Source organism: Anolis sagrei, chromosome 2 (assembly GCF_037176765.1).
Source record: "Anolis sagrei isolate rAnoSag1 chromosome 2, rAnoSag1.mat, whole genome shotgun sequence".
Classification (NCBI taxonomy): domain Eukaryota; kingdom Metazoa; phylum Chordata; class Lepidosauria; order Squamata; family Dactyloidae; genus Anolis; species Anolis sagrei.
In genome coordinates, this window is record NC_090022.1 from 117,046,544 (window position 1) to 117,063,459 (window position 16,916).

General features: G+C 41.5%; 1 protein-coding gene across 1 annotated transcript; it reads left to right on the forward strand.

Moving 5' to 3' along the window:
• The first annotated feature begins 8,106 nt into the window (after positions 1–8,106).
• LOC137096401 (5-hydroxytryptamine receptor 3A-like) lies at positions 8,107–16,172 on the forward strand. Its single transcript, XM_067465550.1, has 4 exons — positions 8,107–8,238; positions 9,915–10,125; positions 13,918–14,085; positions 15,602–16,172. Exons 1-4 carry the CDS (start codon positions 8,146–8,148, stop codon positions 15,859–15,861), a joined length of 732 nt encoding a protein of 243 aa, XP_067321651.1. The 5' UTR covers positions 8,107–8,145; the 3' UTR covers positions 15,862–16,172.
• The last annotated feature ends 744 nt before the right edge of the window (positions 16,173–16,916 follow it).

Genomic DNA, 16,916 nt, shown 5'->3' on the forward strand with positions numbered 1-16,916 from the left:
CAAAAGAAATTTCACCGGGGGAAATGTACCAGAAAGTAAATATTTTAATTTATTGGAGAATGCCACTTTTTTCTTTAAGTTTCCACCGCCCCCTTATTTTTATTCAACAGCCTGAAATTGCACATCAAGCTACTACTACTCCCACCCCCGGTTTGTTCTAGTGCACCCCAGAGGGGCAACACAGCACACTTTGGGAGACACTGGTCTAAAGCAAAGGCCCTATTGCTCTTATAGGCAAGAGAACCCACACATGTGATGCAATTGTTCTAGTTGACCTGCTCTTGGTTGTGGAGGTCACTAAAGACCATATGATGGAAAGTCACATGAAACGGCTGAGCAAATCTTGAAAATTTATAGAAACAGCAATATTTGCAATTTAATGGAGGCTTGAGGAAGTATTGACTTTTCAAGGCTCAACAGTGTGGCATGTTTTCAGATCTGACATCTCAGGGCCCTTCGACACAGCCATATAACCCAGAATATCAAGGCAGAAAATCCCACCATATCTTCTTTGACCTGGGATATCTGAATCCACACCCTACTGTGACATGCAGCATTCACAATATTGGGTATTGTGGTTCCAGGCTAATTTGGCCTGGAAAACTGTGAGAATGTTGTCTGGACTGCAGTTAGAAGGCACAGAATACACCCACTATCAAATTAATTCGCCACAAACCAGGGATTTCCTGGTTTGTGGCGGATTAATTCCCATTTGGCCAGAACGTTGTCTGGACAGCCCCCTTTTTATTGTCCAAGTTTCCACAATAAAGGGGCTGTCTAGATCCACCCCTTATTGCTTAGTTTCAACTTTAGGATTGCCCTGTTATGTGAATCTGATGCACACCCTGTTTTTGGCAAGATAGTTTAACCAAAAAAGGTGAGCATTAGATTTGAGTAAATAGGGTAGTTACTGTGGAAATAGCTTTGTACTGTGCAGATTGGGAAATTTTACTTTCCAGTAACATCTCATCAATTATTCACTTCTTATAGTTGCCTTATCTCTTCTTGGGCTGCTATTACTATACTTACTGTTCAGAGTACCTTAGCTTTGAGGGTTGTCTAGAAATACTGCCCAATTAATAATAAATTGTTTCCAACTTCTGGCTAGCTGGCCTGTATCCCTCTCCAACAGCCCAAACCAGAAGAGTCCCACATCAAAGGAAAAGGGGACGAAGCCTTCTCCAGCTAACAAGCTGATTCTTAAATCTTCTGATTGGATTTAAAGAGACCTTGCCTTCAATTTAAGGATGTTCCCAATGTCCACTCTTCATTTAAGCTGATTTATAATGCCAATAGAAAAACATTTTATCCTGGACCTATTCAGCTTTGTAGCTGAGGCAAATTTCACAAAGGAGCTAAGATGGTGACTGCTACTACTTTGCAGATTATGAAAGACAAATATTGGTTCATGTCTTTTATACCCAAAAACATAAACTGCTGAGCGTCCCAAAACCACCTTGTACTCTGCAAAATGCTTCTCCCTCAAAGTGAGATGAAGTGAGGAAGAATCTTCACTTGAGGCCATGCCACCAAAAGCCCTGAGGAAGAGTATTCATTGGTGGGCCAATTTTAAGCATGGATCCACCCACAGTTCCCACTGGATACATTTCCAAATGAAATACATCACAAAGAGTTAAGAGTGTAATAATTCAATCTAATAAGAACTGCAATTTACCAACATTTACAAAGAGTGCACTTAGGATTTTCTGAAGAGCAACATTTTCATTTCAAGAAGAGATAACCGTAATGGGCTTTAATGCATGCCTAATGTTTTATTAGTTATATCAAGAAAAGGGAGGCAAATGTTATAAAGGCATGATCTCATTTTTAGGCCAATCAGTACAAAGATTCTAATGAAGCGCGAACATGAAGAAGGAGAATTAACAGCTGTATATATGAAAACATGATCTAACTGCCATGACAGTTTGTGGTATATCATGAAGATGTTGATGTTCATCGGCTCAGTGAATTTAGTAGCCTAACAATCCTTTGATTTTATTCTTATATGCCTTTTAAATAACCAAGATCGAAGAAGAATGTGGCGAGAGATCATCATTATCCTTCTCATGTGTTGGATGCCAGGTAAGACCATTTCTTCTTTTATTTTACACCCTGTAGGAATGATGACAGCTTTAACGCTGGCCAACCAGCATGGTGGATTAATGGTGGAAAGGAAGGAAGGAAGGAAGGAAGGAAGGAAGGAAGGAAGGAAGGAAGCTAGGTTGGTTGTTAGCCATTTGTTGACACACTGGGTCACAAAATGTGAGAAGAGCAAAAACTGTGATTCCCCCAAGTTAATGTATTTCTCTTTTTGTTGTTGTTGTTTTCTCTACCAGAAGCGACTCCAAAACAAATCTGTAGCTACCATGATGTGGTTGAGTATTTGAATATCTCCTCTCAAAAGGAACTCCTCTTATACTCCATGCCCAAGAGGAACTGGGAAAGCTCCTTAGAATTGAGCCTAGACTTCACTTTGGCATCCATCCTTGCAGTGGTAAGAAAGAAAGGCACACCATCTCTTTGCTTTCCAGTGGTAGAAGTAGCCTCCCTTGAAAAGTGAGGTGTTAGGGCAAGAGTTGCAAAATACTCACTAATGTGCTCTACTATTTCTTTCAACTAAAGCTTTAGTAAACTTTGGTGAGTTTTCCTTAAATGACAAAGGATTATTTTCTTTGAGCATTGAGAGCTGCACTCCATTATTATTTTTTCCTCCCGCATAGTAGCTACTTGACCAACCACCAGTTTCCTTTCACTTCTTTGTGGAGGATTTTTTCATCGGATTTCAACCCCTGAAGCTTTCATACACTGGGACTGATATAAGACCAAGATACTTTCTGTTTGAGAGCAGTTATTCCATTTTCATTGTATTTTTCATTTCATTGTATTGAGCTTTGTATTGGAGATTATGGTGTTGCTATATGCTATATGGTCATTATATTATGCTTGGAAAGTTCTGCTCTGGAGGGCAGACAGGAAGGATAATCAATTCTTTGTCAGTTGAATGGGAATCTTCCACAATCTGCTTTTCTGCCAGTAGAAATCCACTGTCTCTTCATTCTCCGAGGAAGGAAGCATAGTAGGCTTAACCTGTAAATATGTTCCTCTTTATTTCTTTACAGCAAGAAAAGTCGCAGGTGGTCACATTCTATTTCTGGCTTGATGTGGTAAGGTATTATTTTTCTGCTCTGAAAATAGATCCTGGCTAATTCGAAAAACTAAGCTAACTAACTATTTGTGGACTCCCCACACCCCACCCTACCCCTAGGGATGGACAAATGACTTCATCTCCTGGGATCCTTTGGACTACTGTAACATATCTGTTATCACTCTTCCTGCAAACATATTTTGGGTCCCTGAAATTTTCTTAGATGAACGGTGAGACATTTTTTGTTACATTTTGATGATGCCTTCAGATAGCATTTTGAAAGTAAGTGCAGCGATTGCTGTGTCGGATGCAACACTATGGATTGATGGACTCATCCTCATTCACCCTCCTTCTCCTTTTCTCCATGACTTGCTTAATTTCCTTTTCAGTTTTTCTCTCTCTCCCTAGAGCTGTAATGGTTAAGGAATTGAGCTATTGCTGGCTGAGAGAAGATATGATAGCCACGTATAAATATGTGAGAGGAAGTCACAGGGAGGAGGGAGCAAGCTTGTTTTCTGCTTCCCTGGAGACTAGGATGTGGAACAACGGCTTCAAACTACAAGAAAGGAGATTCCATCTGAACATGAGGAAGAACTTCCTGACTGTGAGAGCCGTTCAGCAGTGGAACTCTCTGCCCTGGAGAGTGGTGGAGGCTCCTTCTTTGGAAGCTTTTAAACAGAGCCTGGATGGCCATCTGTCAGGGGTGCTTTGAATGCAATATTCCTACTTCTTGGCAGGGGGTTGGACTGGATGGCCCAAGTAGTCTCTTCCAACTCTATGATTCTATGATTCTATGTTTTTGTGTTATCAGAGCATGCTCTCCTCCACATAGCCAGGCCTGCTGTAGGCAGTCTCTTCCAGTGCTTCGGTTTACATAAAAAGGGAATGTGAGCTTGTGAATGCGATCTTGCAAAAGTAATGTTTTACTTTCATTTGTATAATTTTATTGTATTATGTGAAAATAGCATATAATCTACAAAATTCAACACACAAAATGCAAATATTATTTCTCCAACTACCCCCCCCCCCTCCGGTGCCCCAATTCCCACCTGTGACTTTCGACACCACACAATATGGAACTACGAGGGGCATTCATTAAATATTTCTCCTGACCCACTTCTTGTCAACTGAGAGCAAAGAAACTTGGAACAGTTATTAGTCCTTCTCTACATAGATGCCACCTAGGGACACACACTTCCCCCATCTTTTTAAGCAACACCTCGCCTGTAGAAGGCGACAGGTTGCTCCAAAAGCCATGTTGTGAGTTTGGAAATCAGAGACTCATCATCTGAAAAATGCTTGCCCTTCAACAATAGCTTCATTGTTGGAAAGAGGTGGAAGTCCGATGATGCAAGGTCTGGTGAATAAGGGGGATGTCATAGAATTTCAAAGCCACAGGAGCGTGCTTCCATTTGGGCAACACGTGAGTTGTGAACTGGTGCATTGCCTTGCAGAAGGTGGACACCTTTGGTGAGATTGCCACGTCTCTTGGTTTTGATGGCCTCCTGCAATTTCTGCAGCAATAAAGCACGGTATGTCCAAGTAATCATGGTATCCTTTGTTAGGAAATCCATCAATACTACTTCATGCAGGTCCTAAAATACTGTGAGCATGACCTTGCCTGCCAAGAGTTGGACACGTGCCTTCTTTTGAGGCGGTGAGTCATGATGTTTCCATTGCATTGACTGGACTATGAGTCTCAGGCTCATAGTGATGAACCCAGCTTTCATCCTGTGTGATCAGTTAGTTGAAAAAGTCCTCCTGGTTTCCATGGCACATTGTTAAGAGAGCCTGAGAGCATTCAACTTGTTCCTGTTTCTGGAAAAGTGTGATTGTTTTCTCCCCTTATGCCATTGGAGAACTTGGTCATTTGAATATACTTGACTAATTTTCTTCTCCAATCCTTAATGAGTACGGTAGTTGTTTTCCCCTCTTCCACATGGAAGCTTAATGTAATCAGTTATCTATTATGTTGAAAATAACATTATTTCCTAATGATTGTACTATGTCTTTAGAGCTGATGAAAACAAGTACACAGCCAGTTCTTTTGTCAGCATCAATTCCTCGGGACATTTTCTTTTCGCTCTATCATATCGGCTTACTTCCACCTGCAACCTAGATGTCCGTGCATTTCCTTTTGACAAACAAAAATGCAACTTAACAATTACAGCTTCAGCATATCCAGGTAACACAACTGTCTTTCTCCTGTCATACATGTACTTTTTCAATGCACATTCCCAGGCTGTGCATTGAGACTCTGGAACTCCTTGCATAAGGAAACCAGAATGGGGCTCTCCCTGCTGTCCTTACAGCACCAGGCTAAAATCTTTTCATTAAAGAAGAAAGTGTTAAAACTGGGTCATAGGGTGTTGTGTGGCATTTTATGTATTTTAAATTTGTTTAAATGCTATTAATTTTTTATTATTCATTTTAAAATAGTACTAGGTTTAATTCTATTTGAATGTTTATAGTCTTTAGGTTTTAATTTGTATATTGTATTGTTTAGTATATTGTTCACTTTTACAGATAAAATTGATATATAACTAAATAATACTAATAAGTTATTATTATTATTATTATTATTATTATTAGCAGCAGCAGCAGCAGCAGCAGCAGCAGCAGCAGCATCATTATCAGTATTTTCCAATTTTCTGCCTCTTTTTTACCTTTGCCTCAAGTCTCTTTCTTATTGCTTCCATGATTCCCTGTGTGTGTTTTACCCACATCTCTTTCTTCATTTACTGCTATTTTTCCTTGCACATCTGCTCTGCAATGCTCTTGCTTCCCAATTCAATGTCCTCAAAAACTGAGTTGTTTCCTGAAGAGTTTTTTGGCCTTCATTCACCACCACCACTCAATGTATCATTGACACCTCACTTCATGTGATCTCCTGTAATGGTTTTGTTTGCATGCTAAGCGACATGGAACAAAGAAGAAACCATTACATGATTATGGTTATGATTATTATGATGGTGATGGTGGTGATGATGGTGATGATGAGTATTATTTCTTACCCACCTCTCCTCAAAGCTCGAGGCAGGGTACAACATAGTAGAAATACATACATAAAAACAATAAAATCATTACAACACATATGCCAAAGAACTGAGACATTATATTAAGCACACATTTAAAACATCCATGTTAATAAAATTCCATTTTAAATTCAAAGTCTAACATCCACTGGGTAGGCCTGCCAGAAGAGATAGGACTATAACTCTGTTTAACATTTTCACAATTCATTTAGTTGTTGCAGCTCTTCTGGCAGGTCATTCCACAGTCTAGGGGCAACAGAAGCAAAGGTCCTCTGGAAGACACTTGCCAGTCTAATTCTGGCTGGTTGAAGTAAACATGGCTACCAGTTTGCTACCGGGCACAATTCAAAGTGCTGGCTTTAGCCTATAAAGCCCTAAACGGTTCTGGCCCTACTTACCTCTCCGAACGCATATCCTCCTATGAACTGACTAGGACACTAAGATCATCTGGGGAGGCCCTGCTCTCGGTCCCGCCTGCATCACAGGCGCGCTTGGCGGGGACGAGAGACAGGGCCTTCTCAGTGGTGGCCCCTCAGCTGTGGAATGCCCTGTCTGCAGAAATCAGGTTGGCCCCCTCCCTGCTGGCGTTTAGGAGGAAAGTGAAGACCTGGCTGTTCGAACAAGCATTTGATTAAACAGTGTAATTGAACATAGGAATACGGACTAATGGATGACGAGACTGGGTTCTGATTTTACTGTTGAGGCGCTAATGATTGTTATACTGATGTTAATGATTTATGTGATAATTGTTTTTAATTGCCCTATACTTGTTTTGTGATATTGTGTACTGATGTTGTTCACCGCTTTGAGTCGCCTGAGGGTTGAGAAAAGCGGTATAGAAATAAAGTAAATAAATAAATAAATAAACAAACAAACAAACATCCCTAGGGGACCTGAGTATATGGGGCAGATTGTATGGGAGAATGCCACCCTCCAGGTAACCTGGACCCAAATCATGTAGGCCTTTAAAAGTCTAAACCAATACTTTGTATTTTGCTCAGAGACTAATTGGCATCCAGTGGGATGGGTTTAATATAGGTGTGACATGCTCATTCCTAGATGTATCCATAACCAATATGGCTACCATATTTTGAACTACCTGGAGTTTCCAAACTTGTTACAAAGGTAGACCAATGTACAATGTATTGTAGAAATCCAACTTTGAGGTTATTGGCACATGAACTACTCTTTCCATCTTCCGAGTATAGAAATTCTACATAGAACATTGAACAGATAGCTATTCCAACTCAGCAATACAGATTCCATGCTTTTTATGGGCTCATGACCAAAAGTTTATGATAGCTTCTTCTTCTGTGCAAGAGTAGGAAAAGACCCCTAAGGCACAGCTCTGCCCCTCTGGTCATAGACTGGTCATGCAGCTGAACCTGACCATTGACTTCATCAATGTCATGTAGATGGATGTGAAAGAGAAGCCTTGTTCCGAACGGCAATGTCTGGTGTTTCCATTTCAGCTGGGCAATGACAGCCAAATGGAGGACAGGCTGGGGGTCATAATGGAGCTCGCTAGGATACTGGGTATCTTCTTCTTCAGTTTCCCAATGTACTTATGATGGCATAACTTGAGTTTCCACCAACATGAGTCACCAACAAGATACTGATTGAGGTGTATACTGTGCAGTTCTACATTTGCTTCGTTGTTGGAAGTTTTTGAGAAAAACAGACAGTGACACCTTCAACTGGTTGCTTTTCTCGTTATCTCTTTTGTTTTGCTTTGTTTCTTCCAAGATAAAATCTATCAAGGGGGGGGGGGGGAGAGACAGAATAGTTGCACAGTGCCTTTTTACCGTGATTAAGAAAGTTGTCCTCATGGAAGCACAATTCGACTAAATTGTCTTGAAGTGGCAACTCCGTACCATTTGTTTTCTCTTATCTCTAGATGAGAAGATTTTATTGAAGAGTGTAAAATCTTCCAAGGCAGCCAATCAAGATAGTCACAAATATTACATGACTAATGGGGAATGGAAGTTTGAAGAGCTGAGGACCATTCATCGTAATATATCTTATGGTTCACTGAACTGCAGTGCGGTCATTTATGAGGTCTGTGTGTGCATGTGCAATTATTAAGCTGCCTGTTGACTTATGGCAGCCCCAGGAGTGTCATAGGGATTCTTAGGCAAGGACCAGTGATAAATAGATTAGTAGTTTAAATAAAGTAAATAAAGGAAACCAGAAGTGCAGATAAAGTCAAATATAATGACCATGGAAGAGCTACAGGCATTTAAAACTGAGGACCAAGATACAAAATAATTTAAAGATTCTCTGTATCTTGTTTCAGTCATCGATCAATGCAAAGTGTGTGGTACAAAACTCTCCTTCCCCATTAGAAACCATTCTGCTCTGATAGTGGCCCCTTTTCCATAATATAGCTTGTATATCAGAACACGTAGATATTAAAGTAATCCCATTTCAGTTCTTGTGGGTTTTTTCGGGCTGTATGGCCATGTTCTAGAGGCATTTCTCCTGACGTTTCGCCTGCATCTATGGCAGGCTTCCTCAGAGGTCTGCTGGAGCTGGGAAAAAAGGGGTTAATATATCTGTGGACTGACCAGGGTGAGACAAAAGGCTTTTGTAAGTTGGGCTAGGTGTGAATCTTTTCAACTGACCACCTTGATTAGCATACAATGGGCTGACAGTGCCTGGAGCAAACTCTTCTTGAAAGGTGATTAGATGTCCCTGCCTGTTTTTCTCTCTGCTGTTTTAATTTTAGAATTTTTTAATACTGGTAGCCAGATTTTGTTCATTTTCATGGTTTCTTCCTTTCTGTTGAAATTGTCCACATGTTTGTGGATTTCAGTGGCTTCTCTGTGTAGTCTGACATGGTGGTTGTGAGAGTGGTCCAGCATTTTTGTGTTCTCAAATAAAATGCTGTGTCCAGGTTGGTTCATCAGGTGCTCTGCTATGGCTGATTTCTCTGGTTGGAGTAGTCTGCAGTGCCTTTCATGTTCCTGGATTCTTGTTTGGGCGCTGCGTTTGGTGGTCCCTATGTAGACTTGTCCACAGCTGCATGGTATACGGTAGACTCCTGCAGAGGTGAGAGGATCCCTTTTGTCCTTTGCTGAACGTAGCATTTGTTGGATTTTCTTGGTGGGTTTGTAGATTGTTTGTATGTTGTGTTTCCTCATCAGCTTTCCTATGCGATCAGTGGTTCCCTTGATGTATGGCAGGAACACTTTTCCTCTGGGTGGATCTTCATCTTTACTCTTGTGGCTTGTTCTTGGTCTTTCAACTCTTCTGATGTCTGAGGTGGAATATCCATTGGCCTGTAGAGCCCAGTTGAGGTGGTTCAGTTCATCTTGGAGGAGGTGGGGTTCACAGATTCTTTTTGCACGGTCTGCCAAGGCTTTAATGGTGCTTCTTTTTTGACTTGGGTGATGGTTGGAGTTTTTATGTAGATATCTATCTGTGTGTGTGGGTTTTCTGTAAACGGTGTGACCCAATTGTTGATCTGGTTTACGGATGACTAGGACATCTAGAAAAGGCAATCTTCCTTCCTTTTCTTTTTCCATAGTGAACTGGATGTTAGGGTGGATGCTGTTAAGATGTTCCAGGAACCTGTTGAGTTCTGAAGAAAAATGTTAATTTCCCCTTACAACTTGGATCTGTGTTGCTTGTTTGTAACTTGGCAGGTTTTTTGTGCCTTATAGAGATGTATTGAAAATGTTCTACATTGAAATATGTTATTTTTATATCTTTCTTCTTCTCTTTTTGGACAGATAACTATGTCAAGGCGATCCATTTTCTATGTATTAGTGCTGATCATTCCAATGTTTACTCTCTTTTTACTGGACATGGTAATTTCTTATGCTTTTTCCAGTCCTGGAGAAAAGGTTGCATTCAAAATGACCTTGATCCTAGAAGTTACATTTTTGTCACTGTCACTTACTGAAATGCTACCAGCAACATCAGAGGATCCACCAACAATAGGTAACTGCCTTTACTGGGAGAACTGACTAGCACTGACAGTCTGAACATTTAAGGGCTATCAAATACCTTGGACTGATTTTCATGAGACCCATATGCCCCATGGTTAAATGAATGAATAATGCTTTACTGGAATCTTGCTCATTCGTACCTATTAAGATGCACAAAAAGAGTGCCATAATTATCTCTTAGCATTTAAATGGAACTTTGCACAGCATTTAAGAACGTATAAAGCATTTCACATATGTTATCTTGAGGTCCTTAGCACAACCCTGTAAGAGAGGCCAGTTGTATCTCCCATTCCTAGTACTGGACTGTAAGAACTAGTATAGCTTATTCATTTGAAATAACTAGCATGTTGTAATCAACCCTCCCTTCCTTCTCTGCCTTCTTTTTCCCAGGAATATAGACACACTAACAACAATTATTCCTTCTCCTCATTCTTTTTCCTCCTCCACTTTTTCTTTTTCTTCCTCTTCTTTTTTTCAGTAACATTCACATACCTACAGTATGTTATATCATGGATTCCACAGCTGACCACAAAAGAAAGAAACACTGCAGGATAGATTGGATTTCATGGTCGCCATGACGACCATGGGGCTCTGACAAGTTATATTCCTGAGGAATCTTGGGGCTCTTTCTGTCATGGAGCCTGGTGATCCTGTCGACACCCTGGTTGATCACTACAATAGTGAGATGGCCAGGGTGATAAACATGATCGCTCCCAAACGCCCCATCTCGTTGCGTAGAGACACACCATCTCCTTGGTTCACTGAGGAGTTGGCTGTGATGAAGCGCACGAGAAGGAGGCTAGAGTGCAAATGGAGGAAATCTCAAGGTGCCTCTGACCGAACATGGGCTAGAGACTCACTTAAGGCCTATTCCACTGTTATACGGGTAGCCAGGGAGACCTTTACGACCGACCGCATAGCGTCTGCATCTAATAGATCTTCGGAGTTGTTTCGGGTTGTTGGGGAACTCCTTCATCCCCCTGAGGTGGAGGAGGCCTTTGACGACCCAACAACTCGGTGCTGCGAGTTTGCACACCACTTTGCAGATAAAGTCGCTCAGATACGCCTTGAGTTGGACACCAGTTTAAACACAGTACCTGGGAGGTGACCAAGGCATCTGCTTGTCCAGTTTTCTGGGATTCTTTCCGGCTTGTTCTTCCTGAGGACGTGGAGGAGGTCCTTGGGGCTGTGAGGGCGACCACGTTGGCTCTGGACCCTGCCCGTCCTGGCTAATCAAATCGGCCAGAGGTGGTTTGGTCGATTGGTTTGTGTTGATCATTAATACATCGTTGGAGCAAGGGATTTTTCCATCTGGGCTGAAACAGGCTTTGGTCAGACCACTCCTGAAAAAGACCTCCCTTGTCTCCACGGTTTTGAGCAATTACAGACCAATCTCCAATCTCCCTTTTTTGCGCAAGGTGCTGGAGTGGGTGGTCACTGGATGATATCAACTATCTGGACCAATCACAGTCTGGCTTCAGACTGGTCACGGCACCAAGACAGCTTTGGTCGCCTTGGTGGATGATCTCCGTGGGGAGCTGGACAGGGGGAGTGTGACCCTGTTAGTTCTCTTGGACATCTCAGAGGCTTTCGATACCATCGATCATGGTATTCTTCTGGGACGACTCCGGGATGGGCCTTGGAGGCACGGCTTTGTCGTGGCTCCGGTCCTTCCTAGAGGGTCGTTCCCAGATGGTGAAGCTGGGAGACACCTGCTCAGACGCTTTGCCTTTAACCTGTGGGGTCCTGCAAGGTTCCATTCTGTCCCTCATGCTTTTCAACATCTACATGAAACCACTAGGAGAGGTCATCCGGAGTTTTAGAGTTGGGTGCCATCTCTACGCAGATGACACGCAACTCTACTACTCTTTTCCACCTAACTCCAACTCGGGTACTGGACGAGTGCCTGGCCGCTGTGGCTGTTTGGATGAAGAGGAACAAGCTGAAGATCAATCCCGACAAGACAGAGGTCCTCCTGGTCGATCGCAAACCGGATTGGGGTATAGGGTGGCAACCTGTGCTGGACGGGGTTGCACTCCCCCTGAAGTCACAGGTCCGCAGTCTGGGTATCCTCCTGTTCTCATCACTTATGCTTGAAGCTCAGGCATTGGCGGTGGCCAGGAGGGCCTTTGCACAATTAAGACTCGTGCGCCAGCTGCGACCATACCTTGTGAAGGCGGATCTGGCCAGGGTGGTCCATACCTTAGTCACCTCCAGATTGGATTACTGTAATGAACTCTACATGGGGCTGCCCTTGAAAATGGCCCGGAAATTTCAATTGGTTCAACGGGTGGCAGCCAGGTTGTTAACTGGTGCTCCTTACAGTGAGCGGTCAACCCTCCTGTTTAAGGAGTTCCATTTTCCGGTCCCAATTCAAGGTGCAGGTTCTTACCTACAAAGCCCTGAACGGTTTGGGACCCGCCTACCTGCGTGACCGCATTTCCGTGTACGAACCCACACGGGCTCTTCGATCATCTGGAGAGGCCCTGCTCACACTCCCACCTCCATCGCAGACACAATTGGTGGGGACGAGGGAGAGGGCCTTCTCGGTGGTGGCCCCTCGACTCTGTAATTCACTTCCCAAGGACATCCAGGATGCCCCAACTCTGGCAATCTTTAGGAGGAGCCTGAAAACATGGTTGTTCCAGTGTGCCTTTCCAGAATAAATGAAACTCTTAGCAATATGTCCTCAAATTGCACTTTATTACTGATTTAGGATTGATTTGCATGCCCTATCCCCTCCGAAAATTTCTATCCCAGTTATCTCCTACCTTGCTCATGCCCAGCATTATTTTTAAATTTTAATTTTACATTTGGCCCAGCCATAGGTTTTTAAATGCTTGTTGTGTCACTGTATTACTTATTTTTATTTTTGTTTATGAGTTATATTTTAACTGTTTTGTATTGTTGGTTTGCTATTGCTTTATTATTGTTGTATTGTGGGCTCGGCCTCATGTAAGCCACACCTGGTCCCTTGGGGAGATGGTAGCGAGGTATAAATAAAGTTTTATTATTATTATTTATTAATGACTGAGGGATGTTGGTTCACTGGCAGTAGTTAAAGATCTTGATTTAAGGAAAAAAAATACCCCAATGGTTTGGAGCAGGCATCCTCCAACTGCGGCCCTCCAACTGTTTGGGCCTCCAGTTCCCAGAATCCCTAATGAGTTTGTTCAATTGTCAGGAATTCTGGGAGTTGAAGGCCCAAATAGCTGGAGGGCCGCAGTTTGAGGATGCCTGGTTTGGAGAAAGACACTACAGACTTAGTTCACAGTCTTCTGGCTCCTTTTCTATGTGCTTGGGAAATGGAGCCCCACGGGAGTCTCCCGGAGACCATCAGATGATACAAGGGCACTTCCGGTGGGACTCTGTGGGACTCTGTTTTCCTTGTACATGGAAAGGGAGCACAAAGACCTCTATCAGGAGTCGGATATCAATTGAATCCAATAGAGAAAGACATGGTAAAACGAGGAGAAGACAGGAAAAGGCGCAGTATGCAAGTGGACGGGTGGTCATCCCTGAAGACAGGGAAAGGTGGAAGGGAACAGATTAAGACGGTTCCCTCTGCTTTCCCCCACTTTTCTCGTTTCCTCCCACTCCATCTGATGAGGTCCTAAGTAGATGCTCGTGAGTTACGAATTCCAGGGGAGAACATGATCATCATCATGAAAATTTTCTAAATGACAAGCCACCTTATCTCCACAAAGGTTTTTGCCTCTTCACATTGTTACTCATGATACGATATCTGTTCATTTTCACCACTTCTGTTTCTTCCTTGATACAGCAAAGTTTTTCACCGGCATGTTCATGCTTCTGGTCTTCGGCACTTTAGAGAATGCCTTTGAGGTGTATTTTGGTGAGAAGAAGCTAAAGCTCCCATCCTTGGTAGCATGTGTAAATAAATTTAAAAGAAATGAGAAAAAGGAATCTGAGGACACTGTTACCTACTTGGGTAAGCATTAATCAACAGGTAAATAAAAATTACAGAAAAATGCAAATTCAGAGCCGTTGAGAAATACGAATGAGTGCTCTTCACTCAATTTTTAAAACGTTCCCTCTTAGACAAAATGGGAAAGTATCCCCTTTTCAGACTAAAAGAGCTGTACATTAAGATGAATCCACACCGTAGAATTACAGCAGTTTTATACTGGAATAATTGGTATGGTTCCTTCCCATGGAAACCTGTGATTTTGGTCTGTCTTCTTCTCCTGTATTACGGCACTGCACACCTCTAGCAGAGAACTCTAACTCTCACATCAGTTTCAGTCAGTCAATCATTTGTTGTATTGGACTAAAAGCCATTACAAATCTTATAAAAACAATAAAAATCAATAAAGAATACGATACATACATACACATACATTCACATTCATGCACCAAAAAAATTCAAGATAATTAATGCCCTACACAATCTATAGCAATATATTTCACATAAATACCACAAATACTTTTAAGAGTTTCAGTGAATAAAGAGGTTGTATGAGTAATTTATTTGTCACAGTCTGATAGTAGCAAGCATACTTTCATGTAATATCGCTAACCCTATAAAACATCTATCATTAATTTATATCTTTGGGACTCAGTCAGTAGAATATTCCTACATAAAAGACTCAATCTAATAATTCTCAAAATGTGACAGACATTTGCAGGGAGTCAGGTTCTGCTGCATGGAAAACAGAGATCCAGTCCTTCCTATTGTGCTTAGGGAAATAAGTTTTGGCATTTTGGAATTTTGGCATTATGGAAATTTTGGAACTATCATTAGCAGGCTGGAGGGAAAGTGGGGCCTGGCCTAAGAGATATTCTTCTCCAGGAGATGACAGAGGAAGAATGGTGATGTATGCATGAGGGTGAATGCATGTTTATATGTGTGTGAATGCTGAATGAAAATGTAAACCTCTTTTGTTTGTTAGTTAGCCAATATAAGTGTAAGTTGTTTGTAAACCCAATGTAGTTACATAGAATCTGTATGTCTGTACATCCAATATCGTTCCTTGTGTAAATGTAAAAGTTTTGTCAAAGGTCTGATATACCCTCTCATACTGGAAATTGCAGTAAAAATATGCATGCTTTAAAGTCATTGAAAAGTTATTAATGACATAAAGACAAGAATGTATCTTTTGCCCCACCCACATCACTAATACAGAGCCTTCAATTGCTCAGAATATTTTTATATCTGCCCTGTATCACAGCACTACATGTTCTTAGACAAGAAGTCTTGCACCAGTCTTGAGCTGAGACATTTTATTTTTTTAATTCTCAGGTGTTAGGGATGGGCAGATATAGTTTGGTATCCTATTGGTTACCCCCAACTAGAGTAAATACATTCAATCAAATATTAATTTGTGAGTCAACACAATAGTAAATTCCATGTATTGAATAGGTCTACTACTTTAAGAACTCTCAACAGGATAGGCCATCATTTCCTGTCACATTTTCAAAGCTTCTCCTCATTTTCTTCCGCACAGGATCTGAAGTCCCTAAAGGGAATGATCAGGGCACTCCGTTTCCCTTGGCAGAAAGCAGCACTCTCGCAGACAGCCTGGCATTTCTGAAACATCTGGATGGGGAGCTGCAACAGAACAAGAAACGCTTGGCTCTAGATATGGGCCAGGATGTCACTGAACACCATGAGATCTTGCTTCCTGTGGCAAAGGCGTTGTGTTATATCCGCCTGATTTTGTCAATGATGTTTTTAGCCTTCATTATTATAAGTTGGGCAAACTAAAGTACAGATCATTGACATTTAGTACCCCATGTCTCTCTGGCCCCTTCTACACTACCATATAACATCCAGATTATCTTCTTTTAACTGGATTATATGGCAATGTAGACTCATATAACCCAGTTCAAAGCAGATAACCTGAATTATCTGCTTTGATAATCTTAATTATATGGCAGTGCAGATTCAGTCCAGAGAATCCACACGTGGTGCAATTGTGCTAAGTGACCTGCTCTTCTTTGCGTGAGGTCACTAAGACTACATGGCAGAAAGTTATATGGAATGACTGAGCAAATATTTTGGGGAAATTGGTAGGAATGGGTAAGATTTACAACACTGTGGAGAGTTGAGAAAGTGTTTGATTTTTCAAGGCTCCAGTAACATGTTTTCAGACCTGACATCTCAGCAAAGGGAATGGACAATCTCTGAGGCCAGAATTGCCACTTTAATTTCCTATAATGCCCTTACAACACCTACGATGACATGCAGAATTCACAATTATGTGGGCATTCTCTCTCCTACAATATTGTGGCATTGCATGCAGATAATTGCATAAGCGCAAGAAATACTGCATGACAAATATATTTTCTAATTTTATGGAGTTTCAACAAGCATAGGCTGGGTTACCGAAGTCATAGAAGGCTGCCTTTGAAGACAGCTCACAAACCTGAATTAGAGCAGAATGTTGCTGCTCATTTCTTTGTGGAGCTGTAGAAGTTATGTTTAACTGTTTGTTATGCCTCCTAGTAATGCTCAGGAACTTTGTTCTGTGTTGCATTTGAGAACTGCTATGAAATAAATGAATGTGTGAATAAACTGCATACTCAGATGCATACTGCATCTCTCAGCGTTCCTCCCCATTAGCTATGCTGGCCAGGATTAATGGGATATGTAATCCATCAACATTAATATGTGAAAACAGTCTGTCTGCAACATCTGTTAAACAATGCTAAATGCTTAAAAACAATATCAATTTATGTATAAGTAACATAAATAAAAACAGTAAAGAGATTGGAATTGTTCATGACTTCTCATACAGTTATTTATTTATTTATTATTTA

Coding starts and splice junctions, on each gene's coding strand:
- LOC137096401 (XM_067465550.1), top strand. CDS start 8,146: ATGACTAATGGGGAATGGAAGTTTGAAGAGCTGAGGACCATTCATCGT. Junction 10,126..13,917: donor AGAGGATCCACCAACAATAG/GTAACTGCCTTT, acceptor TCCTTGATACAG/CAAAGTTTTTCACCGGCATG. Junction 14,086..15,601: donor GGACACTGTTACCTACTTGG/GTAAGCATTAAT, acceptor TCTTCCGCACAG/GATCTGAAGTCCCTAAAGGG.